This window comes from Typopeltis vanoorti, chromosome 4, assembly GCF_054136105.1.
Source record: "Typopeltis vanoorti isolate ZY-2024b chromosome 4, IOZ_Tvanoo_1.0, whole genome shotgun sequence".
Lineage (NCBI taxonomy): Eukaryota > Metazoa > Arthropoda > Arachnida > Uropygi > Thelyphonidae > Typopeltis > Typopeltis vanoorti.
The window spans coordinates 168486340-168505715 of record NC_143552.1 but is presented as its reverse complement, the minus strand read 5'-3'; the positions used below and the strand labels follow the sequence as shown (position 1 = coordinate 168505715).

Below are 19376 nucleotides of genomic sequence, written 5' to 3'. Positions count from 1 at the left end.
GATGCCATCGCTGGAAACTATTTTGAGGATGTGAGCAGAGGAGTGAGAAGAAGGTTCATTGCACGGAGAGTGGTTGGTGAGTAGAATGCATTGCCTGAATGTGTTGTGAATGTAGACACATTGAATCAATTTAAGGCACAGTTGGATGACCATTGTGTGCAATAGTGTGTACCTCCCATGATGAGTCATCTGACTCCATGGAGGCCAGATGTTGATAATAATAAAATGATCTGCTGACATCATCCCTTTATAGATGATATTTATTAAAATTAAACAGCTGTCTTATTTTTTAGTTTGGCATTTTTTTTTCCTTTTCTGCTTTGTATGTTGATTTATGAGACACACACACACACATCTGCCATTCTGTGTTTCCTACAACACTGTGATACATCTTCTGTAGACTAGCAGACATGATTATTGCAGTGAACACCACAAAGTTAATCACCCAGAAGGAAATGAACACTGCCTTGACAAGCCCGACTAGAAAGATTGGAGTCTAAAACCCACTCTCATGGTTTTGAAGAAAACAATTGCAGAGAAGAAGTTCAGTATGAAATTATTCTCCCATGTTGGTGAGCCATGATGATTTGCCTATTTTACAATAAAGAACAGAAATTGCTTGTTATACAGGAAATTAGTGATTAAATAACAGTGTTTCGTAGTTGTTTATTTCAATTTGCAATCATCAGTTCTGGGAGGAAATAGATAAACTACATCTGTGCTGCAGATAAGATTCTAAAGTATTATAAATATTGTGTCATGATATGACGAAAGATTTGTTTTTTTTTCTGTAGAGAAAAACTCTACAGAAAAATATAGTCAAAAATTTATATTTATAAGGAATGCTTGTGGACTCTTAAGCATTCCTTCTGTAAAGAAATTAACTAGGATTATGAATAAATAGACTTCATTTAAAACACACAATGAACATTTGAACACATGATTAATTTGAGACAAACGGATTTGTTGATTATTGTCATCATCAACTTCCTGACTTATCCTCAGGTGGTGTACAGAATATTATGATAGTACTACATGAAGAAGTTACATCATTATTAACTTCCTATCAGCAATTTTCCTCCAAATCAATCTGTTATTTTTCACGACTCTAACATTATCAAATCTTATATTTCTGTCTTCTAAGGCACTTTTTACTGTATCAATCCACCTATATCTTGGTCTTCCTCTGGGTCTTTTTTTTCCTGCCAACCTGACAGAGAGCACTTGTTTTGATAATCTTTGCTCTTCCATTCTGTTTAAGTGATCACACCACCTGAGATTAGCTCTACTAACACATTCCTGAATGCTAACAATGGCGAGTTCTTTCCTAATATCCTCGTTTTTGATGTGATACTGTGTTCAAATCAATTTTAACTTATGCATCTGATAGCTGAGTTAGAAATAAAACACTTGACCAAAGACTAGAGACCACAAATATGAGAGTCCTGAGAAAGATCAGTGGAGCAAACAGATACTTGACCAAAGACTAGAGACCACAAATATGAGAGTCCTGAGAATCAGTGGAGCGAACAGATGGCATCTGTTTGCTCCACTGATCTTTCTCAGGACTCTCATATTTGTGGTCTCTAGTCTTTGGTCAAGTGTTTTATTTCTAACTCAGCTATCAGATGCATAAGTTAAAATTGATTTGAACGCTGTCTTGCATACAGCTAATTTAGCGTTTTGACTAAATTCTCTCTTATTCCATATAAATTTATTCAGTTGACTTCCTACCATACCAGCTTTGTTGATTCTGTTGTCTATTTCCATATTTAATTTACCATCCTCACTAAAAATCATGGCCAAGTAGCTGAAATGTTTTACTTATTCTCTAGGTTCTCCATTCACGATGCTGTTGATATTTTCAGTTTTTCTGCTTATTTTCATTGTCTTTCTCTTGCTTTGGTTGATTTTCATACCAAATTTATTATAATAATTATTCAATTTAGTCAGGGAATCTTGCAGACTTGTTCTGGATTTATTTAAAAGTATAATATCTTCTGCATAAAGTAAAGAGCTGAGATTAACATCTCCAATATGATATCAGGTTTAATACTGCTTTCCTTCTTAATATGATCCATATAGATAATAAATAACAGTGGGTATAATGTACATTCTTGCCTGACATCAGATTTAACATCAAACCAGCTTCCTGTGCTTTAATTCTAACTGCTGACTTACAACTCAAATAAAGGCTAAGTATTGCTTGGTCAGTGGGGAATTGTATCAATTACAACTCTAGTGTTTCGAATAGCTTCTTTCTTGGCACCTTGTCGTATGCCTTTTCCAGATCTACAAAACTTAAATACATATCTTTGTTATATTCCCACAATTTCTCAACTATTTGTCGTAAAGTGAAAATCTGATCCTGACAGCCTCTATTTGGCCTGAATCCAGCTTGTTCTTCACCAAACTTCTCTTCCACAATTCTTCTCAACTGTTTCTCAGGTATACTTGCATAAATCTTACCAGGAACACTCAGTAGGGAAATACCTCTGTAATTCTCACATTCAGTTTTATTTCCCTTTTTGTATATGGGTACTGTGAAAGCTCTACTCCAATCATCTGAAATTCGTCCCTATGTCAGGCCTTCTGAACTATGCAATACAGCCACTGCAAGACTTTTATTCCTCCATACTTAGCATTTCTGGTTTAATATTATCTACTCCTGCTGCCTTTCCACATATCAGGCTTTTGATGTCCTTTTCTACTTCAAGTATGGATATATATTCCTGATTGCATGCCTGTTGAGTGTTTTTTACCACTGTGCTGTCACTGATTGTTTCATTTAGTAATTTTTTGAAGTAATTATTCCATACATCAAAGATATCTTTTTTCTACAGTTTTCATGTCACTATTATCATGTCTAATTTATTTTACAGCACTTTTTCCTCCATTTCTGAGTTTTTTTCAATGGCCTCCAGAATATTTTGCTACCTTCCTGATATTTATTTTCTATGTTCTTGCCAAAGTCTTTGCATGACTTTTGTTTTGCTCGTTTTACATAGCGTTTAGCTTTCTTACATTTGTCTCCGTATTCTTTAAGAGTACAAGCTGACTTATTCACCAGGAATTTTCGATATGATTTCTTCTTTTCCTTCACGGCCTCTTTAACTTCCTGTGTCCACCATGGAGTTCTGATTTTTGTATCCTTGCAGACAACCTCACCACATTCCTCTCAGGCTGAATCAATCGATATTTTCTTCAGGACTTGCCACTGAATCTCCAAGGTTTGGTTCCTTTTCTCAAACTCTTTGATTGTTATTTGATTATTATCTGGAATAATAGCCTTCAGAAGCAAAAAAATTGAGCTTTAGCTGCATAATTTTGGCAATATTACCAAAATATAAAAATAATAATTGTTTAAATTTTCTAAGAAAATACAAGATTTATGTTTTTTCTTAAATATTGTATCTGCTTGTATTATTTGTTACTGTTTTGCAAGGCAATCAACATTTATTCCCTCTAATTTTTGTCTGCTCATATTGTAAATGAAACACATTTTGTTCACAAGTTTCCAGTCTCAGACTCATTGTGTGCAGTTGCTTGTGTTCACAATAGTGAATGTCACAAGCCATAAACTCTTAATTTGATATACCTAAAATTGATAATAGTATCTTTGTTAAAAGATCTTGTACATTGCATGCTAATTATTTCTATATGAGGAACCAAAATGCTTATGCCTTTCATCTGCTTAAAGCATTTACATGCTTACTACATATACATGTAGTAAGCATGTCTATTTAATTTCAACAGAGTGGCATTTGGAGTGTTTAACCTATTAAAACTGCTAATGTAAAATTTTTCATATTAATGTTGCCCTTTTTTTAGCTATAACCTGTAAAATTCCAAGCACTAAACTATTATTATTATTACACCCTCCATGGAGTCCCCAGACTCATTGTGGGAGTTGCATTCAACTGGCAATATATTTATCATATAGAATCTTAAAATCCTTAACACCCCTTGCATTAACAACTTAATCACTTGCCTCTAGACCAGGGGTGCCAAAATTCTTTGACCGTCGACCCCTTCAAGAGTTTCTTGACTTTTTATCGAGACCCTCTATTTTACTATTACGTAATTATAATAGGACACTCAAAAAAGATGCTTATGTGAGTTTTTAGATTGTTTATTTTATAGTTACAGTGTTTATTGTATGTATAACATAGTATATATTATATTAGTATATATATATATTTGCCGGCAAAGGTTGGTCGATTGGTAGAGCCTCTGCTACTAATGGCTCAATTAAGTAAGTTTGAGCGTAGTTAGTAGTTGGAATGTGACCAATTGTTCGATACTGGTGGCAGACTCTCCCTCGATGAGTCTTTGGACTCCCTGGAGGTGTTAAATAATAATAATAATAATATATTATTATATTACTAATAATATAGTGATAGTAATAGTAGTATCACTAGTAATATCACTGGTATTACTACCAGCCCTGCTCAACTATTCAACATAGAGAAGTTTAGTTCGTGAATGAATAACGATTGAATTATAATATGTATGTTGATGAATTTTAGAACATTAACGCTCACTTGTATGTCGATGCGCAAAAATGAGACCGGGATCGAATACGTGTAAGTATAAGTAAATAAGAACCGTGCACGTGTTGCAGTCTTGCTCCCACTGGTCAGGAACCACAAACATCCGTTTGTTAGTAAATATGTCATTTCAGCCTACTTGATTGGCCTCAGTAACTATTTTCATGACCTTACTCCATCTTACAGGTCCTATTCATGTCACTGTTCCCACGATTCACTCTTAATTGCGTTGTCATTTAGGATGGAGGTAATCCAAGTTAACCGAATTAAATATTACCCGTACAATGATGTCTTATATTTTTCTATCAACCCCTAACAATGTTATATCAACCCCTGGGGGGGGGGGGGTCGATATCGACCACTTTGGCGACCACTGCTCTAGACCCTCTCTAATGTCTCCACATCACATTGAAAACCAGGTGACCAGATCTGAGCACAGTAGTCTGTGTTTTCTGACCAATGCCTCATACAGTGGCATAACCACTTTCTTATCCCTGCATGTTAGAGTACTTCTTAACACCTTTGCAACACTAGCAATATGCCCTCTAAACTTAAGTCTACTGTCAATCATCACTCCCAAATCTCTAATTTCATCCACTTCCTGCAGTATGGCACCATCAATATAGTACACATCCGCCTTATACATCTGCACTCCAAAATGCATCATCTTGCACTTATTGATATTAAAACTACAACCCCATTTCTTTGTCCAAGTAAAAAGTCTATTCAAATCTTCCCGAAGGGAATTAACATCAGCAAATCATTTACAAACAAGTTAAACAGCAAGGGCCCAAGAACAGAACCCTGGGGCATGCCACTGGTTACACTCCTTTTTGAGACACTGCTCCATTATACACGACCTGCTGGTATCATTCAGAGAGCCAATCTCTGATCTATTCCCATCCTCTGTAGCTTGTACACCAACTTATCATGTGGTAATCTATCAAATGCTTTTGCAAAGTCTAAGAATATCACTATATATATATATATATATATATATATATATATATGATTCTCTCTTATCTAACACACTTGTCACTTTATTATAAAATGCAAGTAAATTACTAAAACAGGACCTACCCTTTACAAATCAATGCTGACCATCGTAAAGAATGCTGTATCCATCAACCCAATCATGTATTGTATTCTTTACCTTCCCGAAGGGAATTAACATCAGCAAATCATTTACAAACAAGTTAAACAGCAAGGGCCCAAGAACAGAACCCTGGGGCATGCCACTGGTTACACTCCTTTTTGAGACACTGCTCCATTATACACGACCTACTGGTATCATTCAGAGAGCCAATCTCTGATCTATTCCCATCCTCTGTAGCTTGTACACCAACTTATCATGTGGTAATCTATCAAATGCTTTTGCAAAGTCTAAGAATATCACTATATATATATATATATATATATATATATATATATATGATTCTCTCTTATCTAACACACTTGTCACTTTATTATAAAATGCAAGTAAATTACTAAAACAGGACCTACCCTTTACAAATCAATGCTGACCATCGTAAAGAATGCTGTATCCATCAACCCAATCATGTATTGTATTCTTTACCAGTCTCTCCGACACCTTGACCACAACTACAATAATACAGAATGACCTACAGTTGGACATTTCTGTCTTAAAACCATGCTTGTGGAGTGGTACTATTTTGCCTTCTTTCCACTCCTTATTAGTTGGGCATGTAAAACCTTACCTACTGCAAGACTTTCATTAAATAACCAAGTCAAGGCATAGCCAACTGTGGTGCACATTCTTTAAGAATGTGTGGTGATATGTTATCCATTCCCACAGCCTTATTAACATCTAACCCAACCAACATCTGATACACCTCTGATGCTTTCACTTCTAATTCTTCTAACACTTGCCTCTCTTCTACATACATTGCAAGGCACGATTTACACTGAAAATCAGCATATATCCGATTTACACTTTATCAGCATATATCATTGAAAATCATTATGATATATGCTGATAAAGTGCTTGTTCAATAATTCCACTATATCCTTTGCAGCTGATAATCTGCTGCCATAACTATTCTTCCTCTTGCTTGCCATATAGTGTAAAAATTCCCTTGAGTTAACCTTGGCCTGACAAGCCAATCTTCTCTCATACTGCACCTTTTCTTTCTTTATCATGCTCATCACCTTTCTAGCCTGCACTTTATACTCTTCATGGATCCAATCGGCATCAACTGTCTTGTACCTTAATACTCCATAACATTTTCTTTTCCAGTACACCTTGCTTGATTTCTCTGTTCATCCATTTCACTCTATTAACTCGCTTAACCCTCAGTATGCAGTCATACATTGCTTTTGCAGATACTGTCTTGTGAGTTTCCATGCATTGTTCCACTACAGAGAATCCTGACTACAGAGCTTCCTATAATCACTTCATTTATACTTCCACATGTATCTATTTTTGGCAGTATCCTTTTCTTGTTTCATCACTTCCCAAACAAGTACCTCATGATCACTCTCACCAACTGGCAGCAGTTTTACCACTTCATTAACAACTACATCTTGTGAAATTATCACCAAAACCAAACAAAACATTAAAGCCTCTAGTTGTTTCAATCACATGCTGCTTAAGATACCTATCTCTCAGAAAGTCCACAAACTCACTGTCCTTGTTCCCATCCACTCCTCCTTCCATTCTGTATTCCTGTAATTAAAGTCTCCTATCAGGATTGCCTTCTTTTTACATGCCCAACTAATTTGCCTAAACATTTCACAATCAGTATTCTGTGCATTCCCTAACCTATAACAGCATCCTATCAGATGTATTAACTTGTTTATTTCAACTTCATACACACAGATTGAAAATCTATGCATGCACTATCGACTTCCACACTTTGCAGACACAATTCTCTGCAATCATTAACAGCACTCCCCTCTCCTTTTTTCACATTTCTATCCTTCTGGAAAGTTATACATCCTTCTAACTCTACTCCCTACATCACATCCTCCTCAGACAACCAAGTTTCACTTATTCCAATTATCTTTGAGCATAACGACTCAATGCAACAAACTCAGCTCTCTTGTTTCAAATACTCTTTACATTTGCATATAAACATAACAATCCCTGTGTATGTGTGAGGCCATTCTACCAGTACCAACATTCTCTATTCTAGCTGTTATACCACATCTCTCTGTCTCTTCTGTCTGACCACTCCCATTTCCCTGATCCTGACTCTGATTTCCATTTCCTACCTATCTCATCCTCACCTTTATGCATTCCATCATCTTGTGCTGCTGCAACCACATCTTCAACCTCATATCCATCTTCCTCCTATCGTACAATCCGTTTATTTGTGCTATCCTGCTTCACAAGTAGACTCTGATCATTTGCTACATTAACTTCTTGACTCTGTGCCTTCTCAGAAAACAATAGGCTTTCTAAATGCCCAACACCAAACCCATTCAAATGTAATCCATCAGCTTTAAATCATTCCAACTTCCCTTCAAATTCACTTCACAGATTTACAAATTGAGCCCTCTTTCTCTCATGCAACTCAGCCATCTTACTATTCATCATCTCTGCTCTCCTTCTCAATTCACTGTTGTCATATCTGAGCAACATGCCTATGACTTTCCTAACACTACTTCTTTACCTGCTGCAACAACTTCAAGTCTCTGTGAACATTTTTTCTCCCAAACATTTGGGGAGAAATTTGCACCCATGACTACCACTAATTTTGACCTGGTTTTTCCTTTTATTAAATTAATTTTGCTTACAAAAATCCATCACTGTTTGTACAAATTCAATTGACTGTACTGTATAGATACTCTAAATAAATGCATCTCTGCAACTTGTTGAAGTCAGCTTCAATTTTCCCACATGACAAAGGAGAACAGTAACTAATTAGTTGGAATGGATTAGAGTACTATTGGAGTGGAGACATTGGAGAAATTACTAAATAAAATAAGTGACAAATGTGATTTTTCTTATAATTCATTTTCACGGTATGTTTAAAAACATACTGGGAAATGTTAACCGAAATAACAGAAGTTATTTCAGATAACAGAGTTCACTGTATTATCAAGGACAGCCAGCAATACTATCTTGATCTCATTACTGAGTTCAGTACTAAACAACTTAAGATAAAAATGTGCATCAAGTAAACAACAAAAGAGCGGTTCTTGTCTTGAACTAATTTATTTTGTATTGCTTTTTTTTTTTTTTTAAGTCTATTAATTCTGTTCTGATGATGCTTGTGAAAATTATAGTGAAGTATAAGCAGTGATAAATGGTTAATTATTATTTTTAATTGTGTGTCATTTGGTAACCTAGAAAATTGCATATGTTAAAAGAGAAATTACATCTTCTAATAGTTTCAATAAAAGTATATGATTGAGACGGTTTCATAAATACTTTTTTTATGCAAAAATTCTATGAAAATATGATTGAGACAATGCATGTTGTTTCATACCTCCCATAAACATTGATGAATGAATAAAAATTAGCATACCTGATGTAGAAATAATGCACTATACATCTTGGTACGGATTTGTTGAAGCTCATTTCTGATAGCCCTGTTCCATTTGGACTATTCTTTACAAATTTTATCTTCAGCAATATAAAACAGTTTTGCTTAGTTGCTTGTGTAAATCTTTGTGTAAATTTCCAGTATACCTGTGTAAATCTTTCTTGGAGTATCAACAAAAAAATTCCTCAATACTTCTCATATTCCATTCTCTTTTCTTTTTTATAAATATTTAAACATTTACTCTAATTATTTGGCATTTGACCTTCTAAGGCTTCTGAATTATGCATCGTTGCCACCATAAAAGTTTTTCATACTCATTTCATTTCATACATATTGAAAATGTTGTGATTTTAAGGCTTTCTTTGAAAACTTGGAACGTTTTCTCTCCATTTCACTCATAGTCATTGTCTGCATCATCCAACAAAATCATTCTTGGACTCTTGTTTAATGGATAGTCTTCTAAGGAACATTGAATTCTTAAAATACATAATCTACAAACTCCTCATGATTTTTAATGCTTTTATTCTTTATACCAAAACTTGATAATCTTCATAATAATGTTCACTTTCTTAAAGTTAATTTTGATTTTTAAGGGCAAAAGAAGCAGATAAATTAAAGGAGGAACTCGTGAAGGCTCGTGTTGCAGAAAAGCATGCAAAGGAAAAATTGATGGATATTTTAAGGAATTCTTATGCAGTAAGTATTATTGCAGTTGGTTCTTTCTCTCTTATCATAAGAATTAAGCAGGCTTCCATTACAGACCATTGAGCCCACCACAAAATAGAGGAACGGGATGCATCTCATCTATATGGAGATTATCATCAAATTCCTGATATGTACCCTCAGGGGATGTGCAGGATAATTGTGATAGTACTACATGAAAAAGTTACACCATTACTAACTTCAAATCAATAATTTTTCTCCAAATTAATCTGTTATCTGTCAAGACCCCAATATTATAAGATCTTATATTTTTGTGTTTTAAAGTGCTTTTTACTGTATCAATCCATCTATATCTTGGTCTTCCTAAGGATCTTTTTCCCTCTAACCTGGCAAAGAATACTTGTTTTGTTAATCTTTCCTCTCCCATTCTATTTAAGTGACCATACCACCTGAGATTAGCTCTACGAGCACATTTCTGAATGCTAACATGGCAAGTTCTTTCCTAATATCCTCATTTTTGATGTAATACTGTCATTGATGGCATCTGTTTGCTCCACTAATCTTTTTCAGAACTCTCATAGCAGAGGTTTCCAGTCCTTGATCAAACATTTTATTTCTAACCCAGTTCTTGGATCCATGAGTTAAACTTGGTTTGAACACTGTCTTGTATACTGCTAATTTTGTGTTTTGACTAATTTCTTTCTTATTCCATATTAATTTATTCAGCTGACTTCCTATCATACCAGCTTTACTAATTCTCTTGTCTATTTCCATATTTAATTTACCATCTTCACTAAATATTGTGCCTAACTAGCTGAAATGTTTTACTTGTTCTATAGGTTCACCATTCAGGTTACATTTGATGTTTTCAATGTTTCTGCCTGTTTTTAATTTCTTTGCCTTTTTATTGCTGATTTTCATGCTAAATTAATTACAAGAGTTAATCAATTTAGTCAGGGAATCTTGCAGACTTGGGCTGGATTTATTGAAAAGTATAACATCATCTGCATAAAGTAAAGAGCTAAGATTAATGTCAACAATTTTAATATCAGATTTATTACCACTTTTGTTCATAATGTGATTTATATAGATAATCAATAACAGTGGAGATAACATGCACCCTATATCACACACCTGATTTTACTTCAAACCATCTTCCTGTACCTTTACCTTCTTCAATTCTAGCTGCTGCCTTACAGCTTAAATAGAGACTATGTAATGTAAATTTAAAACTAAGTTGCTTAGCATCAACTTAGTTTTAAATTTACTTCACTTTGTTGATAGATGCAGTTAAGGGGGGGGGGGAGGGGGAGAGGATAGTGTTGAATTTTGAATGAAAATATTTTTACTAAGAAATATCTCATTCAGAATTTAAAAGAAAAAGAAAAAAAACTAAAAGGGGAAATGCTTGTAAATAAGTGAAGATACCAATTTTGTTTAAAGAATTGTACTAATAAAAACTTTGTAATATTAATTAAAGGTGAAAGATGTCGTTTTTTTGTAAAAAGATTATAATGTAAGAAGTTTCTCTATAAAGATATATGTTAGAGCATAATAACGAAGGATCAAAGTCCATTAACGACAACCTCGGATAAATTGTGTAGCCGACGGCAATTTGCTTACGTGCAAACGGCACGTGCACAATGTTTTTTCTGAAAAATCATACGGAATATTCCAGGAAGATAGGAATGAAGTAGAGGCCGGGTGCAAAAAAAAAAGGAAGTTTTGGGTGAAGAAAGAGGGCGCTAGAGATACGGGGCGGGTTTGCCCCCTCCCCTCTCTGGTGATGAGTGTTTCCCAAATTTTCGGAAGCTTAATGCAACCGTATTTATTAAGATAATCTAAGATTATCTTAGATTATTATTGTATGATATTTGTGTTATGTTACATTAGTTATTTTTGTATTCCCCGTAGATGTCCTAGTGACTAGGACGAAATATAGGAAGTATTAATGAGATGACGACCAAGAATAGTCGAAACGGACCGCACCGCGTCAACCACCTTTCCCCTTCCCCCTCCCTATTTTAAAAAATCAACCCTTTCACCTTTTCCCCCACCCTATATAATATAATATATATGTTTATATATATTACGGAAAAAACCCCGGGTTTTTCTAACTTAATTCTCCCAAATTGCCTACCTCCCCCACACACACTCAGTAGTTTTTCGACATCACAGAAAGAGGAAAAGCCGCAACACCCAGAGAAAGGTATGTGTAAATTTCTATTTCTTATGCTACGTATACTTTTTGGTAAATTTACACCTACAATGCCCTAAGAATCCATGAGCCAATGACATTTAAATAGGGGCACTCCTAAACTGAAGCAGGCTAAATAGCCGTAATTATAATAATCTTTTTAATCCTTTCTGAGTGTTGTAAAAAATCCATTAAACCTCCAACATTATTGTCTTCACAGCACTTAATCCTCTATACACGAAAGGTAATGTGATTGTTTGTGCGAATATCTTCCAGTATGTGTAGGCTTTTTATAAATTAAAAAAAAAAGACAGTGAACTATTTGGAAAGCATGTCACGAGTGTATCTAGGAAAAGTCTGATTATTATATTTGATCCTTTTCCATTGTGAAATGGATTTTAGGATATCATCCTCATCAGATTCCTGGCATGCACACTTGGAGGGTATACAAGACATAGCATACATAAATGTGTTAGCAGAGCTGATCTCAGGTGGTATGCTAACAGTATCAAATTCTTTCCTAATATCCTGATTGTTAATATGATACTGCCATTAATGCCATCTGTTCACTACCTTAATTTTTCTCAGAACTCATATTTGTGGTACCCAATCTTTGATCAAGTGTTTTGTTTCTAACCAAATTTTAGGATGTTCACTATTTTAATGCACTAAAAATGTATCTGGATCATGTGGCCAAATAGCAAATACATCCACATGGTATAGTGAAACCCTGGTTTGACCATCACTGTGTCGAGTGCTTGGTTCTCTGAGTGTTCGGTGTAGAAATTAGCCAATAACTGTCTGCCCTTCCTAAATACACTAGTCACATACCTCCCAAATAGTTCATTATCTTTTCTGTTTATAGAAAGCCTACACTAACTGGAAGATATTTGTATATTAGTCACACATCGAGTCCAACAGAATGACATTTAAAAAAAACACCAACACATAGAGCTAGAACATTCCATTCCAATGATACTGCTCCTAGTACTGAACTCCTTACCTTCTCCACACTTTTTAGCCAATGGCTGTAATCCTCAGAAAATGGAGAAAATACTAAATTTCCCTCCTCTTAAATCTGCTGTCTTTCCTAATCCACCAACCACCTCAAAACTGTTATTATCTCATACATTCAGGGCATTTATCTCTATATCTGAAAAGATATAGAGATAAATATGAGCTTTAAATACCACATTTAAACCATCCATCAAACTGGCAATCCTCATCCATTCACCTAAGGATATATCCTCTCCTTTATCACATCCAGGAGTATGTGAGGTGTACTTTACATGTGACCCAGCTTACTATTGGACAGACAGGAAGATCCGTTGGCACCCACTTTGGAGAACGTAAGAAAATCATTTGGCACTGTCAACATGACAAGACTAGCAGACATGTCTTGACCATCCTTTCACACAGGATTTGAAGGAAGTAAACCAGTGTGCTACACAGAATTTATTATAAATCAGAGAGACTATTCTTGCAGCTTTAAAACATATGCAAACCTCAACAAATAAGGCTGTATCAATACAAAAACTGGGAGACAGTCATTTTAAAATGAAATTAATATCTGTTAACCTCTGTCCATTTGTAGATAGCACGCAATTAGGTCTTCATTTCTTTGAAGACCTAACTGCAGCCTAACTATTCCCACTATTAACTAATTATTGCTGTCTTGTGTTATGAATTAAAACCATTATATAAAACACATCATGAACTTCCAACACATAAGCCTCTCTACACATTGGAGGATTTTTCAATTGATTGTTGTAATTTTATAATTTTAGCAATTGTTCATTAATTATAATTATTTGCAATTTTAATTGATGTAATACATTTTTTAATAACACAGACCACTGGTCCTTTTCTTATGTGTGTGAGGTTTACAGACTGAAACATAAAAAACTGATATTAATGCATAAATTAATAGTAGAATTTTTTTTATTGTACCAAAAAATAAACACGTTTTATTTAAATTGACATTTTTGAAGTGTGGGAATATTCCTTTGCCTCTAATGATTCCAGAATCTGCATTTTCAATATTTTAGGGGAATATTGCATTTTGTTCACTTCTCCCAGTGCATTGATTAAAAATTTTACATTCAACGTTTTTTCTTCTCTGCTTTTTTGCATAAAATTTATGATTCGGGAGATGTTTTGAAATACCGCATTGTTTTCACTTTTCTTTGATTGAGTTAGAACTCTCATAAATTACATATAACCTTATTTAAATTTTGTGTCAGTTACACTTGGTTTTGTCCAGAGTTTTGGTTGAGCCTGCATTTCGTGTACTGCTGATGCTCACATGTAAAACTGAAGGTTTTGTGACAAAGCAAAATAAGAATAATTTAATTAAGTGGATTTAGACAGTTAAAAAGATTTCTTTTGTGGAAACTGAAGGTCTTAGGCATTTGCATTCTAAATATTAAATGTGTATGTGAAATTTTACATAAATTTAAAACAGTCCTAAGATACTTAGGATTTCATTTATCATCATCATCAAATTCCTAGCATAAACCCTCAAGCGGTGTACAGGATATGATAGTACTACATCAAAAATTTACATCATTATTAACTTCCTATCTACAATTTTTCTCCAAATGAGTCTGTTACCTGTCAAGACTCCAACAGTATCAGATCTTATATTTCTGTCTTCTAAGGCACTTACTGCCAACCTGGCAAAGAACATTTATTTTGCTAATCTTTCCTCTCCCATTCTGTTTAAGTAACCATGCCACCTGAGATTAGCTCTTCTAATACATTCCTAGATGCTGACAATGTCAAGTTCTTTCCTAATATCCTCATTTTTAATATTATATTGCCATTGATGCCATCTGTTCATGCCCCTAATCTTTCCCAACACTTTCATATCTGCTATCTTTGGTCAAGTGTTTTGCTTCTGACTCAGCTCTCAGATCCATAACTTAAAATTGGTTTGAACACTGTCTTGTATACAGCTAATTTAGTGTTTTTGTTAATTTCTCTCTTATTCCATATAAATTTATTCAGTTGACTTCCTACCATGCCAGCTTTGTTGATTCTGTTGTCTCTTTCCATATTTAATTTACCAACTTCACTAAAAATCATACCTAAGTAGCTGAAATGTTTTACTTGTTCTGTAGGTTCTCCATTCACAATGCAGTTGATATTTTCAATGTTTCTGCCTATTTTCATTGTCTTTATCTTTTTAATGCTGACCTTCATACCGTATCTATTACAACAGTTATTCAATTTAATCAGGGAATCTTGCAGACTTGTAGCAGATTTATTTAGAAGTATAAAATCATCTGCATAAAGCAAAGAGCTGAGATTAACATCTCCAATTTTGATATCATGTTTAATAAGACTTTCCTTCATAATGCGATCCATATAGATAATGAATAAGAGAGGGGATAATGTACATCCTTGTGTGACACCATATTTAACATTTAACCACCTTCCTGCACTTTAATTTTAACTGCTGACTTACAACTCAAATAAAGGCTAAGTATTGTTTCATATATAATGCCCCATCGACACTATATAACTGTGGCGTTTTGAATAGCTTCTCTCTTGGCACCTTTCATATGCCTTTTCCAGATCTACAAAACTTAAATACAGATCTTTGTTATTCCCATGATTTCCCAACTATTTGTGATAAAGTGAACATCTGATCCTGACAGTCTCTATTTGGCCTGAATCCAGCTTGTTCTTCACCAAGCTTCTCTTCCACAATCCTTCTCATACTTCTCGAGTATACTGGCATAAATCTTACCAGGAACACTCAGTGGGGAAATACCTCTGTAATTCTCACATTCAGTTTTATTTCCCTTTTTATATATGGGTACTATGAGAGCTCTACTCCAATCATCTAGAATTCGTCCCTCTGTCCAGGCCTTCTGATGCAGTGTAGCCACTATTAGACTTTTATACTTACATACTTTAGCATTTCTGGTCAAATATCATCTACTCCTTCTGCCTTTCCACATTTCAGGCTTTTGATGGCTTTTTCTACTTCAAGTATGGATATGTATTCCTGACTGCATGCCTAGTCAGTGTTTTTTACCACTGTACTGTCATCACTGCTTGTTTCATTTAGCAATTTTTCAAACTAGTTTCTCCATACTTAAGGATATCTTTTTCTCCTGTTTTCATCTCACCTTTATCATCTCTAATTCCTTTTACAGCACTCTTTCTTCAATTTCTGAGCTTCTTCAACACCTCCAGAATATCTTGCCACCTTCTTGATTTTTATTTTCTACGTTCTTTCCAAATTCTTCGCATGACTTCTGTTTTGCTAGTTTTACACAGTGTTTAGCTTTCTTATATTTGTCTCTGTATTCTCTAAGAGCACAAACTGACTTATTTGCCAGGAACTTTTGGTATGCTTTCTTCTTTTCCTTCACGGCCTCTTTAACTTCCTGTGTCCACCATGGAGTTCTGATTTTTCTATCTTTGCACATAACCTCACCACATGCCTCTCTGGCTGAATCAATCGATATTTTCTTCAGGGCTTGCCACTGAATCTCCAAGGTTTCATTGCTGTTCTCAAACTCTTTCTTTAATTTCGTTCCTGAATAATATTTGTGTATTTTAGTTTACAGTTCCCATCTTAGAGCAGCTTAATTTTTATTTGCTTTAAAACTTTCTTACCTGTTCTTCTTTTCATTATGAAATTCAATTTTAACCTGCTCAAGACTAAATGGTGATCACTTCCAATTTCAAATCCCCTTTATACTCTGGTGTCCTGCACCAGGGAGAAAATATAACTATCAACAATAACATAGTCAGTGAGACTTTTCTTATTCCTTGCATCTTCTAACCATGTGAATTTGTGCACATTTTTATGTGTGAACATTGTGTTAGTAATAACCAGTCCATGTCTTTACCAGGAACACTCAGTAGGGAAATACCTTTGTAATTCTCACATTCAGTTTTATTTCCCTTTTTTATATTACTAACTTTTTATATTACAAATGTTGAGCAAAAATCCAACAGGTATTTGCCATTATTATTAGCTTTGCTCTTCTCCAAATTTTCTCAAAACATTTCTGTATGTCTGATAATCATTTCCTACTCTGCTATTGAAATCCCCAACAAGGAGCAGTTTTTTCTTTTCGTTGTGTCAGTTGCTTTCTCTAGAGCCTCAAAAAATTCCTCCACTTCTATCTTAGTAGAACCTTCTGTTGAACCATAGGCACAAATAAGTCTCATTGTCCAGTTCCCCATTCTCATATTTGCCCACATCACTCTACTTGAGACTGCCTGCCCATTGGAGAAGATTAGCCTCGTATTTAGTGTTGAGTACTATGGCTACTCCTTCTTTTCCTTGATTATGATTGCATTTATTACATTATCTAATCAAGGTTGAAACGAGTAACTTTTTGTTTGCCGTAAATTGTCCTGGCTAACAGTATAAAACAGTTTGCATGAAATTTTACTTGTTACTGAGTCTGGACATAATGTTTAGTCCTGTTGTTACTTTTTTTTGTATTTAATAAATGTTAATTTTGTTTCAATATTTTTGTCAGTTTATATCTTTAAAAACTTAGGGAACAGTTGTATAGCATTGTGTCTTTGAAAGCTTTAAAATATGCAATAAATTTTCTGATAACATAAGAATTTCATCTTTTAATTATAGTATTGCATTTGGACATGGGATTCCATTTCAATATTGCAAAGTGTAAGGTTTTAAAATTTGGAAAACAAAGATGGGATGTAGAGTTTAAGTAGAATAACTTGGTAGTGAGATATTGGAAGAGGTAGGGGAAGTAAGAGTTGGGGTGGGGTGATTGTGGATAGAGATAAAATTTAGAGGACACATTACTAAAATTGTGAAAACAGCAGAATGAATTCTCACAATGATGTGGAGGACACTTACTTATAGAAGTTAGGAGATTCTGGAAATTGAAAAGACCTTAATTAGGCTGCATATGGACTGCTGTGCACAGATTTGGTCAACTAGTTTTCAAAATAATGAGGAGATATTGGAAAGGATCCAGAGGTAAGTGAATAAGGTAGTTTCAAGTCTCCAGAATATCGGTTATGAATAAAAGTTGAGAAGACGCAATTTACAGAGTCTAATAGATAGGAGCGGTGATATGATATAAACATATATATTGGTAAGAGGCTGTTATAAAATTAATGTTGAAGAGATTTATCATAGAATGGCAGGAGATGGGAGAACAAGAGGTCATCCATGGAAGCTGTATAAGGAGGGTGTGAGCAAAGGAGTGAGAAACTGGTTTTTTGCATAGAGATTGGTAAATGATTGGAATGCATTGCCTAAGAGTTTGGTGTTGGCAGAATCTGAATGTTTTTATGACATAGTATGATGAGCTGTGTATGACAGAGAGAAACTTCTCACATTGAGTCTTTGACTTCATGGAATGGAGGGAGTGGGTCTGGGAATAATAATAATTTTATTACCTAGTCACTCTTGTTCTGAAAATTACCATTATTTCTAAGCTATATGAACCTATCTCACTGGCTTAGAGCTTTCATTTTGATCTCAATACAATTGTTTGATCTTAGTAGAAAAATTTCTAATGATATCAATAACTTTCTGCTAATAGTTGAAATATGGTATTTTATTTAATATCAATTAAAAAATGTTCACATGGGTCTATGTCACTGAATACAATAATTTTCATTTTATCTCTCACACAAGTGCCAAATGAATAACAATCTGATTATTTTTAGCCATATAGCAATGAGTCATCTGCTGCTGAAGTACCAAGTCTTCCAAGGCAGTTAAGTGATCTCAGATTACAACCTGAAATAGGGGTTGATTGTGATAACCTGACTTGTGATCTTATCACAGATCGTGATGTAGAGCAGCTGTCTATGGAGATGGAAAAAGAAAGGTAGTTTTTTATTTCTTCATAAATATTTAGTTAAGAATACAATCGTACATATTATATAGAATGTTTCAAAAGGGAGTATAGAACTTTGAATGACAATAGAAGGTAAATAGCAATAGAAGAACAATTTTTATTACCTTGCAAATGTAGATTAAAAAAGTTTTGACACAGACAGTTATAGTTTGATATGACTGCTTCCAGTAATTCTGCAGACGTCCCATCTGTAATCAATTTCCTGCCACACGCAAAGCATATCTGGCATAACTTCAGCAATGGCTGCAGTAATTCTGGAATGCAGCTTATCCAAATTGGCTGGTAGTGGTGGTACAAACACTCAATCTCTTGCAAAGCTCCACAAGAAAAAAATCTAATGGCGCAAGGTCGGGGTAATGCAGTGGCCATGCTACAGGCATCCCTCTACCAATCCATCCATCTGGAAAACGGTGTCAAGGTACGACCTTACATCTGTCAGGTAATTGGGAGGAGCGCTGTCTTCCTGAAATTGTAAGCGTTTATTATGTGACGTTGACACCTCCAGGTAGTCCAAAGACTCATCAGGGGGAGGACACCTGCTCTACAACTCTCTGATTCTGCCACTCAGTCCACAACTACA

General features: G+C 34.7%; 1 protein-coding gene across 3 annotated transcripts in view; it reads left to right on the top strand.

Moving 5' to 3' along the window:
* Mer (ezrin/radixin/moesin family protein merlin) overlaps positions 1-19376 on the top strand; it is a 488739-nt gene that overhangs the window by 377808 nt on the left and 91555 nt on the right. For all 3 annotated transcript variants that reach the window (XR_016548261.1, XR_016548262.1, XM_090392086.1), the window contains exons 12-13: positions 9655-9757; positions 18603-18766. Coding sequence is in view for 1 of the 3 variants with exons in the window: in XM_090392086.1 (XP_090248212.1) it covers positions 9655-9757; positions 18603-18766 (267 nt within the window). In the remaining 2 variants the exon portion in view is untranslated. The remainder of the gene's footprint in view (positions 1-9654; positions 9758-18602; positions 18767-19376) is intronic.